We start from the raw sequence: 14,946 nt of genomic DNA, 5'->3' as shown, positions 1-14,946 counted from the left end.
TGTGTGATTCCAACAAAAGCCTATTCATTTTCCATGGGGTTTGGCTTTGCCCTGCGTGTGGGGAGAATAAGCAATGCTGGCGGCAGCAGCCGGGTAAGCCATAGGGTGCAAGCAGGAGTAGGTAAATGCCTAGATTTGCATTGGGGGTGTGGTAAGCTGACACTTCCCCCAAAGAGCTTTGTTGTTTTGCTCTTCCTTAGGCAGCTGATAGCTGAAGTTACAAAAAAAATCAAACTTACTAAATAGTATAAAGACAGGAGACAGCACCCAAAGCAGCAGAGACCTAGCCCACCGTGGCTGAAAGACGGTGACTCCTGTGCTGAAGCAGAGGCTGACAAGGGTGAACAGGACTGCCTGGGGCAGAGCTGTGACCGCTGGGAAACAGGTAAGGGGATCCTAGCTGGGGCTGGGGCATCTCCAACAGTATGAGGTTGTTTATATATTTCTTCTGCAATTGTTTATTAAGGTCCTACCGTAGGCGCTGGGATAATAGAGATCCCCTCGGAGCAGCTTACGGAAGACTGGTGGGCTGCAAACCCAACTTGCGGGAAGCCCCGCCTTCGGGTGGGAGGAACCCAAGTGCTTCTTTCGAGTGACGCTTCGTTCCTCTCTCTCGCTTCGGTCTCCCAGATGTCTTTTCTGCTGCTGAGCAGACTGGCAGGCAGCCGGTGATGGGGCCCTACTTGGAAGACCCCCTCCTCTGCTGGCTCCTGCGATTCTTCAGCCTCCTCGTCAGTGAGTGGTCCTGGCTCCTGGGAGGGAGGGCCACTGGGTGGAGCAGGGAGGCAGGGTCTCCTTTCCCTGTATTAATATCTTCTGTGAACAAAGAGACAAAGCAGCTTTGTAATTATTCAGTAAATGCAGTGCAATTGGTTTAGAGTTCCAGGGTGAACAGAACAAACTGGCCTTTGGCTTGCAGAGAGACTGGGACCCTGAGCTCAGACAGCCCTAGCTGTAGGAAGGGAACCATTTCCAGGGAACTGAGATTGCTTCTGCTGCCTGCAGCTGCTTGGGGAAAGGGTGGGAGACTTAAGCTGGCTCCTTGGTTTGGAAGGGCGTGAAAACAAGGGTCCCCTGGTCTGGGCTCAGCGGGGACCTGACAGCCTCTGCAACTTGAACCGGGGTCTGCGCCTGGAAGAAGCGGCTCTAGTCTGGGCTTCTTGGACCAGATGCAGGATGTTGAATACCGTGAAATTCTGCTTTTGTAAAGGGAAGAGCAGCCTCTAAAATTTAAGGGCGTCTGTATGCCCACATGTTGTAAGGCATATGGAGAGACTATGGAAGGAACTGGTAACAGGCTCCAGAAAGGGGCTGAACCTGGGGAGAAGAGAAGGGAAGGGGAAGTAGAAACAATAGGGAGTTCAGTGAAAAGGGAACTGGAGCCTGGGTGGACAACAACCTTATCACATTTCCTTCCTGACTTCATGGGAGATGGATAAGGAAATTAAATGAACACGAATGAGGGAATACTAAGGAATTTTGAAGTATGAATTCTGGAGAGAGAGTTGGAAAGCTTTTATTGTTTTAATTTTTTGTTTCATATCCCAGCCTCTTGCAGGAGTTACATAAAGTTTAATGACTTGGGGAACGTCTGCAAACAGATGTCTCAAAGTAACAACAAACTTGCGAAACATTACCTCCTTCTAAATGAGGTGACTTTATGTCACAGTAAAATGTGGGCTTTCTCTCCTTTTCAGTTTTGTTGAGCTGGAAAATATGTCGTATTAGAGTTTTCTCTGCAGGGTCTGGGGTTGGACAACTACAGATGACAGAGATGACAGAGAGAGAAAGGGTGGGGAGAAAAGTGGATAAAATTTTAGGTTACTTTATGAGCGTTGATTTTCATATTATTTAAATAAACCTTTTTTGTGTGGTCTTTTTAGGGCTGCACCCACGACATAGGGAGGTTCCCAGGCTAGGGGTCAAATCAGAGCTGCAGCTGCTGACCTACACCACAGCCACAGCCACGTCCACACAGGATTTGAGCCGTATCTGCGACCTACACCACAGCCCATGGCAAGGCCGGATCCTTAACCCACTGAGCAAGGCCAGGATCAAACCCAGTCCTCAGGGATTCTAGTCAGATTCCCTTCCTCTGAGCCATGACAGGAACTCCTCTATTATTTAAATAAACTTTAAACTCTATCTTATACCCACACCCTTGTCGGCTTTATTTTCTTCCTCTTCAGGATTAGATCTGTTGTAGATCACAGCTCCTGCTGCCCCCTTCTCTTTCTAAGTCTTCTTCCCTCTTCCTCCCAGCTGGGTTTACCAGCCCTTCTGGGTGGGTCCTCCCTGCAGTCTGAGGGCTGAACCTCCTCTCCCCCTGGTCCCCTCCTTCCCAGCAAGTGGAGGACGTGGCTGGGCTGCTCAGCTGGCCAAAGTCCTGCCCTGCGAAGCCCCACTGAGTGCTGGCTTCCTCTTTCCCAGGAGAGGCCTGGTGGAGGGTGAGCCTCCAGCAGTGGCCCAGATGCTGGTGATGCTGGGAGGGGGAGCTCCTGCAGTGGAGAGCTGATGGGCAGCTCCCGCAGGGAAGAAGCACAGGGCAGGCAGGGAGGGAGGGGCCCTGGCTCCAGGTTTGGCTCTGCCCTATGTGACCCAGGCCAGGGTCACCCCTGGGGAGCTTCCTCCTCTGTGACAGGAGGGGACTGAGCAGACCCCCTGGAGGGCCTCTCCCAGCTGTGATGTTCTGGGATTCAGTGGCTCTGGGCAGACAGGACGCTCCTGCTCTGAATCTTCACCCTGTCCTGTTCTCCTGTCCTCTTCTGTGTCCCGACAGGGACTGAGAGCTGCAGGGTCTGGGTGGGGCACCTTCCAAGAGAAGACCCCCCACTCATCTCATGATCACTTCTCAGCCCCCCAAGGAGGGAGGGAGAGAATGCTGCCCTTCAAGTCCCACCCCCTTGGGAATCCAGCCTGCACCCCCTCTGTTTTCTCTGTCTCTGCTCCTGAGAGGGTCCTTTAGGTGTCGCTGAAGGAAATGTCTTTCCACAGCCTATGGAAACTGTCTGCAAACCACACTTGGGAAAGTGTGCTAAGGGGTGGTTAAGCCTAGCATGAGGGCTGCAATCCTGTGAGGGGAACTGAAGGGCCTGGGGTGAAGGCCTGGCCCTGAGGAGATGCCTGATTAATGAGCTAGTGATGAAATGAATACAAATAGCTGATATACTTGTACACAGGAATACTGGCCTGAGCCATTCTCTGCTTCCATTGAGAGCCAGGAATGGGGCTAAGTGAAGCAGGAGGGAGGCCACCCTGATATGGGGAGAACTTACTGATTTGGAGAGGGGGACTTGGTCCCTGCAGGCAGAGGCCACCCAGATGGATGGATCCTGACTTGCTGGAAAAGCAAATTGATTTTCCTTTCAAGATAAGGTTTTTCTGTGACACTTTCCTTGGTTCTATTCTATCCTTTCCTGGTCCTCAGAAAGGATAGAGAGTATAAGGTCCCTCAAGCCTGAGCCTCAAGGAGGAGGTTGGCCTCTGGAGGACGTGGCCATGAGGGTGACATGCCCACTGGTCACAGCTCTGCAGCGAAGTGACTGAGCAGGAAGGCTCACTGTGGCCTCTTGGGGACTAGTGCTCTGGATGGGGAAGTGTTGTCTTGGTGGAGGGTCAGCAGAGCTCACCAAAGCATCACTTGTTCCCCACATATCTAGTCCCTGGCAGTCAGCCAGGACCTTGTGACCAGTGCTGACCAAAAGCATGAGCAGAGGCTGTGCTCCTTCCGGGCAGATGCAGTGAAACCCCTGTGTGACTGTCCTGCTTCCCTTCTCTGCTCTGGGGCTGCGAGCCTGTGAGGATACTGAGGGTTCCATAGGTGCAGCTACAAGGTGTAGAGGCTCCACCATGTGTGACAGGACCCTCTCTCACCCTCTCATGGTACTTGTGGTGGGGGATGTAAACCTCCCTTGTTCTAAGACCTGAGATATAGTGACTGTTTGTTACACAGCACAGCCCAGCCTTCCCTGACTACTACACTGCCTAGAAGGAGCAGGGAAGGAGAGCAGCCTTCACATTTGTTTTAGGTATCTACTGCTGTGTGACCTGTCACCCCGAAACTTAGTGTCTTAAATACTACCAGGTGTAGTCTCACAGCCTCTGGGCCCAGGGGTGGTTCAGCTGGGTTTCCTGGCTCGGGGTCTCCTAGACTGAAATCAGAATCTTGTCTGGGGCTTCATAAGTTCCAGGCTCAGCAGGGCAGGATCTGCTTCCAGGCTCACTTCTGCAGTTGCTGATGGGAGGCAGTTCCTGTGTGCAGGAGGAAGGAGGGATATTTATTTAGGCGGCACTTAAGAAGCTCCTCCTATAGTTGTGATAGTGACAGAAACTCTGCTAGCTGCTTTGATCTGTGATCTCCTTCAATTTATACTGTCATCATGAGACAGGTAAGGAAACTCCAGGTTAGCAGATTTAACCTTGACCTATTCAAGATTACAATTCACTCGAACTAGGATTAATTCTAGAATTGCTTTGAATTTATTTTTACTAGGCTGCCTGTCAAGAATCAAAGGGGATGCAAACTGTTGCATTTGGAGTGGATAGGCAATGAGATCCTGCTGTATAGCACAGGGAACTATATCTAGTCACTTGTGATGGAACATGATGGAGGAAAATGTAGGAAAAAGAATATGCATATATGTATGACCGGGTCACTTTGCTGTACAGTAGAAATTGACAGGACACCGTAAATCAACTATAATGGAAAAAATAAAAACCTTAAAAAGAACCCACAGTGAGATACTACCATATACCTATTTTGGTTAAATTTTTTTAAAATGGTTAAAATAAGAAATACTGACAGTACTAAATGCTGACAAGGGTGGAAAGAAACTGGATCTCTCATTTCTTGCTGGTGGGAACAGAAAATGGTAGAGACATCCTGAAAAATTGGAAATTAAAAAAAAATTAAATGTACATTCGTCATATAACTTACTAATTGGACCTTGGGCAGGTATCCTAAGGAAATCAAAACATAACTTCACACAAAAATCTATACATGGCTGTTCATAGTAGCTTTATTTGTAATAGCCTAAAACTAGAAACATCCCAAATGTCTTTCAAGAAGTGAATGGCTAAATAAACTGTGGAATGAAACATAATTGTAATAGAATACTACTTGGCAATATAAAGAAACTATTGATACACGTAACAACTTGAATCTATATCAAGAGTGTCATGATGAGTAGAAAAAAATCAATCTCAAAAGTTTACTCAACCATAAACGAGAATGAAATAATGAAAACAGCATGGATGGAGCTAGAAATTATCATACTAAGTGAAGTAAGACAGAGAAAGAAATATTATGAGAGATCCCTAATAAGTGGAATCTAACAAAAAATGATACAAAAGAACTGATAGAGCAGAAACAGACTTAAAGATTTTGAAACCAAAGTCATGATTACCCAAGGGGAAATGTGGGGTGGGAGGGATTAAATGGGGGGTTGGGATTGACATAAACACACTACTGTATATGAAATAGATGGATCGCAAGGACCTACTGTGTAGCACAGGCTGATCTACTCAATACTGTGTAATAACCTATATGGGGAAAGAATCTGAAAAGGATAGATATATGTATATGTATACTTGAATCACTGTACTGTACACCTGAAACTAACAAAACATTAGTAGTCAACTATACTCCAATAAAAGTTATTTTAAAAAAAAAGAATCATAGCAGTATATTGGTTGAATTTCTTTTGAAAGATGGATTCTGTGGTTTTTCTCCTTTACTGTTCACTGAATAAAATATATTTTCTGTTTCCAATGCCCTAGGTGTCTGCAGCAGTGGGACCAATAGTGGAGGTCCCGGTCCTGGAGTTCAGGATTCTGGAGCTCCTGATCCTCTGCAGGGGATCCGAGGAGGTTCTGTGCTGTTTCCTTTGCTCAAGAAGCAAGACGCTGAGCTGGAGGAGGTCTCGTGGGGCTTTGGTCCTGGGTCAGAGTACAGAGTCCTGCTGCGAGTCCGTCCTGGGGAAGCTCCCATCTGGGTGAGCCTCCAGGACAGGTACCAGCAGAGGGTCCATGTGCCCAACATGACGTCCCTGAAGATTGAGAACCTGACCCCCGAGGACAGTGGGCTGTACCGGGCTCGAGGCAGCTTCACTGGAGGAGTAGAATTTACCCAGGTTTTCCTCCTCACTGTCTATGGTACGTGACCTCCCTTCCTCCATCTTGTGGCTTTCCTCTTTCTTTTGTGCTAGGAGGGTCACATTGGCTCATTTTGCAGGATTCCTTCGAGACCTCAGTCTTCATACTCTATTTCACGCTTTGAAATTAGGGTAAGCAGGTTCACAGCAAACAGGGAGCAGAGCTGAGATTCACACCAGGGATAAATTTACTTCAATGGTTTGGGACAATAGAATGAATGTTTTGGGGAGATGGTCTTGCCAGGACAATGATTGTTCTTTATAGGACTAAGTTTACTTAATCTGGGCATTATATGTCTATTGCTGTTATCACAAATTGCCATAACTTAGAGGCTTAAAACAATACAAATTTATTATCTTACTGTGCTATAGGTCAGAAGTCAGACACAGGTCTCACTGGGCGAAAGTCAAGGTGTTGACAGAGCTGTCTTCCTTTTGAGAGGTTCCAGGAGGAGATCCACCTATTTGCTTTTTTCACATTCTAGTGGCTGCCTGCCTTCCTTGGCTCATGACCACCTTCTTCCACCTTCAAAGCCAACAATCGTGGGACAAATCCTTCTCACATTGTATCTCTCTGACCTCCTCCTCTTCTTGTTTCATGTTTACAGACCCTTGTGATTACATTGGTTCTGTCCAGATAGAACAATCTCATTTTAAAGTCAACTGATTAGCAACCTTAATCCCATCTGGTATCTTCATTCCCCTTTGCCCTGTAACCTAACACATTCACGGGTTCTGAGGATTAGACGTGGACATATCTGAAGGTCACTGCTCACCTGCCGCAATTCAGAAATCCACTTATAAGTCAGTTCACCCTCCTCCCTCTGCTTTTACTCAGCACCAGCCCAAGGCCAGCCTAACTCACAAAGACTCCACAAATCTACCTCTAAAAGCCATAGTAGAGGTAGGAGAAAAGCTTATACTGCAACACTTCCAAAGAACCACACTAAGGTAAGACTTGCCCTAAGGTTCCTGTCTGCAAAGGAAAATACCTGCTATGAGAGAGTGGCTATTGCAGCCTAGATCCACATGCACTTTTTGTATCTTTTTTGGTGGTGGTGGTGTTTTTGTGTGTGTGTGTGTGTGTGTGTGTGTGTTTTGTCTGTTTAGGGCCAGACCTGTGGCATATGTAGGTTCCCAGGCTAGGGGTCTAATCGGAGCTGTAGCTGCTGGCCTACACTGCAGTCGTAGCAACATGGGATCTGAGCCATCTCTGCAACCTACACCACGGCAATGCCAGATCCTTAACCCATTGAGCAAGGCCAGGGATGGAACCCGCAACCTCATGGTTCCTGGTCAGATTCATTTCCATTGCACCACAACGGGAACTCCCACATGCAGTTTTTTAAAACCCAGTTAGTAATGTGTCACTTCTCTTCCTGTGTGAACAGTGACATGTTCTAACCAGATTCAGATTCAGACTCATCATATCTAGTCACGACCACTGTATCTCCTGCCAATGTCCCCACTACTGGGAGCACGGGGGCTTTCTTTGGGCTCCCACAGCTGGCCAGATGCCCATCCTCTCTATAGGCTGTATAGTCCCAGGCATTATCTGAGTAGGAGAAGGGGGAGAGGTCCGGATCCAAGACCAGCCCTTCTGTCCCAGACTTCCACCCCTTCCAGGTGAAACTCCTCTTTCTTGGAAATAACCGGCCTTGGGCAGGTGGGATCTAGGCATTATTGTTTTTGCTGGAGGTTTTTAAGGCTTGCTTAATCTAATGAAATCACATAGGGCTTAACTCATTGGCTCCCCCTCCTTATTGTCACCTGCTGTATGTTAAGTATTGGCCAAATTGTGTTTTATCTGTAAAATGCATTCACCATCACTAAAAGGAGGATGTCAGGGTTTCAATGAGATAATGGATGAGAATGTGCAGACTGTAATAGTCTCGTCTCACATGAGCTTCCATTCTTTTGTGACTCTTCTCCTAGAGCCAGTGACCATTCCCCAGATCCTGGTCCACTCATCATCCATCACGCAAGGCTGGTGTAATGTTACCGTGGAGTGCAGGACCTCAGGGGACACAGAGGACCTGAAGGTGACCTGGGAGGGCAAGGGCCTCCCCAGGGAGCTGGAGGAGAGAGTGACACCAGGGCCAACCCCCAATTTGTGGACCCTGGCTGTGCACCTGCCCCAGAGCCAGCCCTACACCAGCATCACCTGTGTGGTCAGCAACGAAGTGGACCAGAAAACTGCCACCTTCGACCTTGGGGAAGTCTGTGTCCATGGTGAGTGCACCTGCCACAGGGTAGGGACACTCTTGGAGCTTGGGTGCAGTGGAGCAAAGGTTCTGGGCTGTTGTCCACACCACGTTATTAGCACCACCTTCCACTGGGTCGCCCCATATAGGAGCCTGGGAGGTACAGCCAACCCGTCTTTGCTTTTAAAGGTCTCTCACATCTAAGCCTGCCTCTCCATCCCTTGCCCATTCTTGTCCAGGGCATGAGCTTTCCAGTACTCTTCCCTCCCATCCACTATCCATAGCGTGTCCTCTGTAATCTTTTGGAAAAGAAATTGGATTGTGTCATTGGTCTGTGTCATCGGTGGGATCTGACCCAGTGATTCTCTCTAGGATTCAGGGCTCAGACATTTCTCTGCCCATGTTTCTGGCTTCACTTACACACTTCGTAGTGAATGGTGTGTGTGTATGTGGTTGTTGTTGTTATTTTTGTCTTTTTAGGGCTGCACCCGCGACATATGGAGGTTCCCAGGCTAGGGGTCCAATCGGAGCTGCAGCTGCTGGCCTGTGCCACAGCCACAGCAATGCGGGATCCAAGCCACATCTGTGATCTGCACTGCAGCTCACAGCAATGCTGGATCCTTAACCCACTGAGTGAGGCCTGGGATCAAACTCACATCCTCATGGATACTAGTTGGGTTTGCTAACCCCCAAGCCATGACGGGAAATCCTGTTGCTGTTTTTCAGTTTTCAAATGTGTCCTGCAAGCTTTGAGCCTCTGATCATGCTGTTTCCTCCACCATCATTCCTCCCACTCTTGTCACTTCCTGAAGGATTCCCTTCAGGCACTGCTGCTTCATGAGCATGTGACAAGCACCATTACACAGGGCCCTGCACTTGGTTATAGTCCTGTCATTAATACTATTTGAGCAAAGGGCAATCTCATGCTGCACAGACTCCTGCAGGTGCTGTAACTGTCCTATCCTCAGGCATTACCCCTTAAAAGGAGCAGTCTGTTGCCACCCCCTGCCAAGCAGCAATGCTTTGCTTAAGGATTTGTCTCCTTTGTAGCTGGAACACTTCGAGAGCAGAAGTCATGTCTTTTTTTTTTTAAAATTAAATTATAGTTGATTTACAATGGTGTACCAATTTCTGCTGTATAGCAAAGTGACCTATTCATATATATCTATATATCTATTTTGATATATATATGTATATACATACATTCTTTTTCTCATATTATCTTCCATCATGCTTTATCACAAATGATTGGATATATATAGTTCCCTGTGCTATACAGAAGGACCTCATTGCTTATCCTTTCTAAATGCAGTAGTTTGCATCTGCTCACCCCCAAATCCCAGTCCATTTCATTCCCTCCCCTCTCCCCCTTGGCAACCACAAGTTTGTTTTCTATGTTTGTGAGTCTGTTTCTGTTTTGTAAATAGGTTCACTTGCACCATATTTTAGATTCCATGTATAAGTGATATCATTGGCATTTGTCTTTCTGATATACTTAATATAAGAATCCTAGTTGCATCCATGTTGCTGTAAAAGGCATTGGTTTCCTCTTTTTCATGGTTGAGTAGTATTCCATTGTATATATGTACCATGCCTTCCTAATCCATTCTTCTGTTGGTGGAACAACAATATAGGTTGTTTCCATGTCTTTCTGTTGTGAATAGTGCTGCAGTAAACATAGGGGTGTACATCTTTCTTTCAACCCCTGAACCAAGGATAGCTTCTGGCAAAGTTTGCTCATGGTCAGTGTTTCACTGAGTGAATGACCTGATACCCTATCAGCAGCATCCTGGAGTTTCAAATAAAGTTCAACACTCAACATGACCCTTAAGACCCTCTGGAAAGAGACTCTTCCTCCCTCTGATCCTCTTCAGCCAGCTCCTCCCTGCCATGTCCCTCTCCTGCCTGCCACAGTGAGATGATGGCAATTCTAAGGCCAATGATTTGCCACAGCCATTGCCTGAACATGGGGCTCCTCCTTCCCAGAATGCAGTCCTCAACCTGAACACCTAGTAAACTCCTACTCCTGCCTCAAGACTCAGTTTTACACATCACCTCCTCTAGGAAGCCCTCCCTGAAGACCTGTGTACGTGTGGAAACCTCTATTGCATGGCAGTCTCTCTGGCTGGTAGACTTTGGTATTTTCTCAGTGTTCTCTCTGGGTGACCACACCTTGTTCCTTCCAGTCTCCCTGAACTCAAGCAGGAGCTCAGGAGGAGGCTGACTGAATGAACCTGTCAAGCTCCTCCCTCTTCAGCTGAACCAGGACCCTTCAGACCTCTCCACGTGCTCTCTTTCCCCTTGGCAATGGGCATCTCAAGTTCTGTCTGGCCTTAATGTTCTTCATTCTCTCCGTGTGAGGGAAACAGGTTCACATGGACAAGCCAATGCTGTTGCCCTGCCAGGCATCTTAGGGGCAGGGGTTACTGTGGCTACACTATTACTGATCCTTGGAATTGGACTCTGCCTTTGGAAGAAGAAGAAGAAGAAGAAGATGGAGAGTGCAAGAGGCAGGTTGCCCTTCTCCTTTCTGGCGAGTTTTCTCCCCTCACCCTTCCTCCTGCATTTTGCCGCTCCAGGAATACCTATGTAGAGGGGATGGTGGATTTGGTCATGGCCTTGGGGTTCATAGCAGTGGGAGAGAGTATGGGTTTTCAAGGCCCGGGTTCAAGTTTCATTCTGTGTATGACTCTGGAGCAGGATTGCAGGAGGAGTCTAAGGACCGCGACGGTGGCATCCAATATGCAGAGCTGAGCCAGCAGGATTCTCGAGAGAGCACGGACCAGGTGAGAGCTGGCACTATGCCCAGCCTGGGTTTTCCTGGGTCCCTCCTCACCTGAGTTTGGGCCTGTGAACACAGTCATCTGCTTTTCTAGGCCTCTCTGCCTCTAACCCTTTCTAGACAGTCAATAGTATTTACTAAGAAAATTGATACCTGGGACCGGTGTAGTACTGGGCACTTTGGGGAAATTGACATGAAATTCAATCAGCAGCATCAGTCCATGGGGGTCCCTCTGGGACCTCTCTCAGTTGTTGTGGGAACCTTCTGCTTGCATTCCTAGGGTGATGGTGAACGACGTCTAAAAGAAAAGGAGGCTCTTAATACTGTCTACAGTGAGGTCCATAAGCCAGCAAGTGGGCCCATGAAGATAATTTAATTGGAGGAGGCAGAAGAATTGACACTCCTAGGACACCTCCATTCTGAATTTGATCCCTGCAGATACCTGCCCCTACGAGTGCTGGTCCAGCACCTGCTGCCTCTGGTCTGCATTCCTCTGACCTTTGTGCCCTCAACTCCCTGGGCTCACGTGGCCCTGTCACTTCCTCTGTCAACTCTATACGCTGCCTTCCACTCAGGTTCCTCACTCCAGAAGGACTAGTGCTCTTTCTCCATCATTGACTCGGCTCCTGATTCCTCTCCTTCTGAAGTTTCCCTAGGAGGATCTCCCTACCTGTGCATGTGTTCATCCCCCCAGCCTCTGCGCTGTGGCTGGTGTGTATCTTTCTGAGAACAGGAGCCTGGGCGTGGGGACTGTGTGGAGGTTTCGACCACACCATAGAGGGAGTTAGGAACTTGGAGCTGGGTGCTGAGTTGAGTGTCCATGGAGGTGGCCTGGATGGATGGGTAGGAGCCTGCAAAAGACGGGCCTGAGGCGTCCTTTGTATGGCAAAAGGTGTTGGAGGGACTGTCTAGTATACATCATACATGGGGGCCAGAGCCCTTGATCCTGATCACCCATACTAACCTCAGCTTCAACTCATGGGCCTTAAATCCATCTCTTGTGGAATGTGAAGAGGAATTTGTATTGTCTCTGGTCCTTCCGAGCCAACTCCTTTTCAGAGAAAGACCCCAGGAACCCAATGTTGGGACTCTGTGTTCTTCCCTGTCTGGGCCAGGGGTTCTTGTCATTAGAATGGTCATGCAGGGAGTTCCTGTTTTGCAGCAGTGGAAACAAGTGCTACTGGTATCCATGAGGATGCAGGATCCAGTATTGCTGTGAGCTGTGGTGTAGGTCGCAGATGCGGCTTGGATCCCACATTGCTGTGGCTATGGTGTAGGCTGGTAGCTATAGCTCTGATTTGACCCTTAGCCTGGGAATTTCCACCTCCATGTGCTGTGGGTGTGGCCCTAAAAAGAAAAAGAAAAAGAAAAAGAAAAAGAATGGTAGTGCATGTTGCCCCACCACCCCCATGATGAGGCTGCTATGAGGTGTGAAGGGTGAAACTTACGGGAAGGTCTGAACCAGCCCTCTCCTGCCTCTTCTACTGACCCTCAGACCCCACAGTCCTGCTGGCCTCAGATCCTAGGTCAGTCTCCTCTTTGCTCACTCACATCCCTCTGCCTGGAATGATGGATCCTTTACCCTGTCTCTTATTCCCATCCCTGGCTGTTGAAAACCTACCAACCCACCCAAAGCCTCTCTTCAAGTCACGTGTTCCAGGGAGCCTGTCTGCTACCAAGAGTTGGAAATGTCCTCTCCCACATCTGACCTTCTTGAACACCATGGACATAACTAAGGCCCTTGCTGCTGTCGGCCATGGACTGGTCATGTGTCTTCCCTGCCAGACTTGCCTAGGGCTCCTTCAAGAGGGTGTTGGGGTTTAGGAGGCAAGGACCAAGAAGACAAAAACCTGTCTCTAAGCCTCCTCACAACTTCCACGGGGACTCAGCAGACTGAGACCCAGAGCACAGAGGCTGCTGAAGGTCTTGCTGGTGGTGAGCCCACTTGGAAGCAAAGAGGGATGTGATGACCTCCCATGACCTTGCCTGGCCCAGAGATCTGAGGAGGGGCTTCCCCACCCCATCTCCAGCCTCCCATTGCCTGAGGACCTGATGCAGCCTGCACTGTGCTGTGTGGGGTCTTCTCCCCCTGGGGATTTTCATCTCATCAAAGCCTCTGCCTCCTGCCTTTGGTCCCAGCTCTTGGGTCAGAGATGGGCTTGCTCTGGAACGATGATCTGTGGAAACTTGACTGCTGGTCTAGATTTCTAGATTCCTGGATTTCTTGGTTCCCTTCCCAGCTCAGCAAGCTCAGCTGATTCACCTCTAACTTCAGAAAGCAAAGTTCTGAGCTAAAGCTTTGAGCATGATGAAGCAAGGCTGGGATCCTTCTTCCTATGGATAAAGGAGGATGAGAGTTTCAGTAATAAAGCTGTTTCTAACCTCTTTCTGCTCAGGCTGAACAGAGGCTAAGGGAAAAAGAGGAGGTCTGCCACTGGCCTCCCAGGTGACCGGTCATGCCTGGGTGTCAGTGCCCATCAGCCCAGAAGCAATGTAAGAGGTGACTACCCATTGATCCCTCCCCTCCAACCTATAGCAGGAGAAAAAAAAAAAAAAGAAGAAGAAAAGGAAAGGAACCAGATTTTCCAAGTCTATAGTGAACTAGATTTTGTCCTAGGCATTTTATAAATACTACATCTTCTAAATCTTATGAGAACTCTCTAGGGTAGGTATTACTATCTTCATTTTGCAGGCAAAGTAACCAAAGTCCCCAAATAGTTGTTGGTAGAGCAAAGCCTTCAATCCAGCACTGGATGATTCCAGCATTCATACCTTATCCTTTGCTACATGGCCACTGAAGCCTTTGGAATCCTGGAGTACTCAGAAGGGACTATCCTCCATGTGTTCCTCTCCCAGGGATCCTGGTCTTCGGACTCAGGTGCCCCAGCTTGGGGTTCATCCCCATGATGGATAGAGCAGCTTGTGGTTGAAAGAGGAATTGTTCCTTAAGTGGATATTGAGTGGGAAATGTGGGTGGGAGACATGGAATGAGGGACCTTGCCCCCTGGCTCAGATGAGATATTCAAATTAGAGATGCTTCTCTCTCTTGGGTCTTGTGGGAGCTCCTTCCTCTCATTCAATGTACGTTGTGGATTTCCATGTCCCTATTCTCAAAACAACTTCCCTTTGCATTATTATTCATAACTTCACTCAAAAGTTCTGTGAAGCAGGCTTCCCCATTGGACAGATAAAAAATCAAAATCCAGAGATGTTAAGCACCCCGCACAAATTCTCCTGAGTCTGAGTCTAAGTGATGTAGGTGCAATTTGGTTCACAAGAGGTAATAATTACCCTCATTTTGACTCCTTTTTTTTTTGTATTCTAGGTTTTCATTTTTTTCTTTTAAATTTTTTATTATAATTGATTTACTATGTTCGGTCCATTTCCGCTGTACACCAAAGTGACGCAGTTATACATATATATCTTTCCCTCATATTAACCTCCGTCATGTTCCATCACAAGCGATTTGACTCCTTCTGCCTTACCCCAGACACCCAACCGGTCCCCATCTTCCACTGGGTTATCCTTCATAAAGCTTCTTGTTCTCCATTCTCTTCTCATTCTTTCATTCCCATCTTCTACCTGCAGCTGCACCATTTTTACATTTCCACCAGCAGTGTGAGGATTTCTTCACATTATATCCAAATCTTTTTTTTTTATTGTAGCCATCTACATGCTGTTGAAGTGGTATCTCATTGTGGTTATTAATTATATTTTACAAATGATTAATGCTAAACATGTTTTTTCATAAAGCACATTAACCATTTGTATACCTTATTCGAAGAAAGGTCTTTCTCCAATTCTCTCT

General features: G+C 47.7%; 1 protein-coding gene and 1 long non-coding RNA gene across 3 annotated transcripts in view; one reads left to right on the top strand and one right to left on the bottom strand.

The window, feature by feature from the left end:
* Nucleotides 1–277: 277 nt before the first annotated feature.
* LOC125129502 (T-lymphocyte surface antigen Ly-9-like) lies at nucleotides 278–13,523 on the top strand. Of its 2 annotated transcripts, XM_047784244.1 has the most exons (7): nucleotides 278–385; nucleotides 631–735; nucleotides 5,773–6,153; nucleotides 8,088–8,384; nucleotides 10,726–10,866; nucleotides 11,057–11,142; nucleotides 11,419–13,523. In XM_047784244.1, exons 2-7 carry the CDS (start codon nucleotides 672–674, stop codon nucleotides 11,512–11,514), a joined length of 1,065 nt encoding a protein of 354 aa, XP_047640200.1. In that variant the 5' UTR covers nucleotides 278–385; nucleotides 631–671; the 3' UTR covers nucleotides 11,515–13,523. The 2 variants fall into 2 exon arrangements, with proteins under 2 accessions (XP_047640200.1, XP_047640201.1); XM_047784245.1 differs by lacking the exon at nucleotides 278–385 and having other exon boundaries at nucleotides 637–735; nucleotides 5,779–6,153.
* The window catches only part of LOC125129504 (uncharacterized), a 39,381-nt gene continuing 25,167 nt past the window's right edge, over nucleotides 733–14,946 (bottom strand). Inside the window, exons 3-5 of the long non-coding RNA XR_007135489.1 lie at nucleotides 4,082–4,251; nucleotides 1,638–1,759; nucleotides 733–816 (exon numbers count right to left, since the gene is read on the bottom strand). This is a non-coding gene — a long non-coding RNA (uncharacterized LOC125129504). The remainder of the gene's footprint in view (nucleotides 817–1,637; nucleotides 1,760–4,081; nucleotides 4,252–14,946) is intronic.

The sequence above is a fragment of the Phacochoerus africanus genome, chromosome 6 (genome assembly GCF_016906955.1).
Source record: "Phacochoerus africanus isolate WHEZ1 chromosome 6, ROS_Pafr_v1, whole genome shotgun sequence".
Classification (NCBI taxonomy): Eukaryota; Metazoa; Chordata; class Mammalia; order Artiodactyla; family Suidae; genus Phacochoerus; species Phacochoerus africanus.
This window is presented reverse-complemented; position numbering and strand designations above follow the sequence as displayed.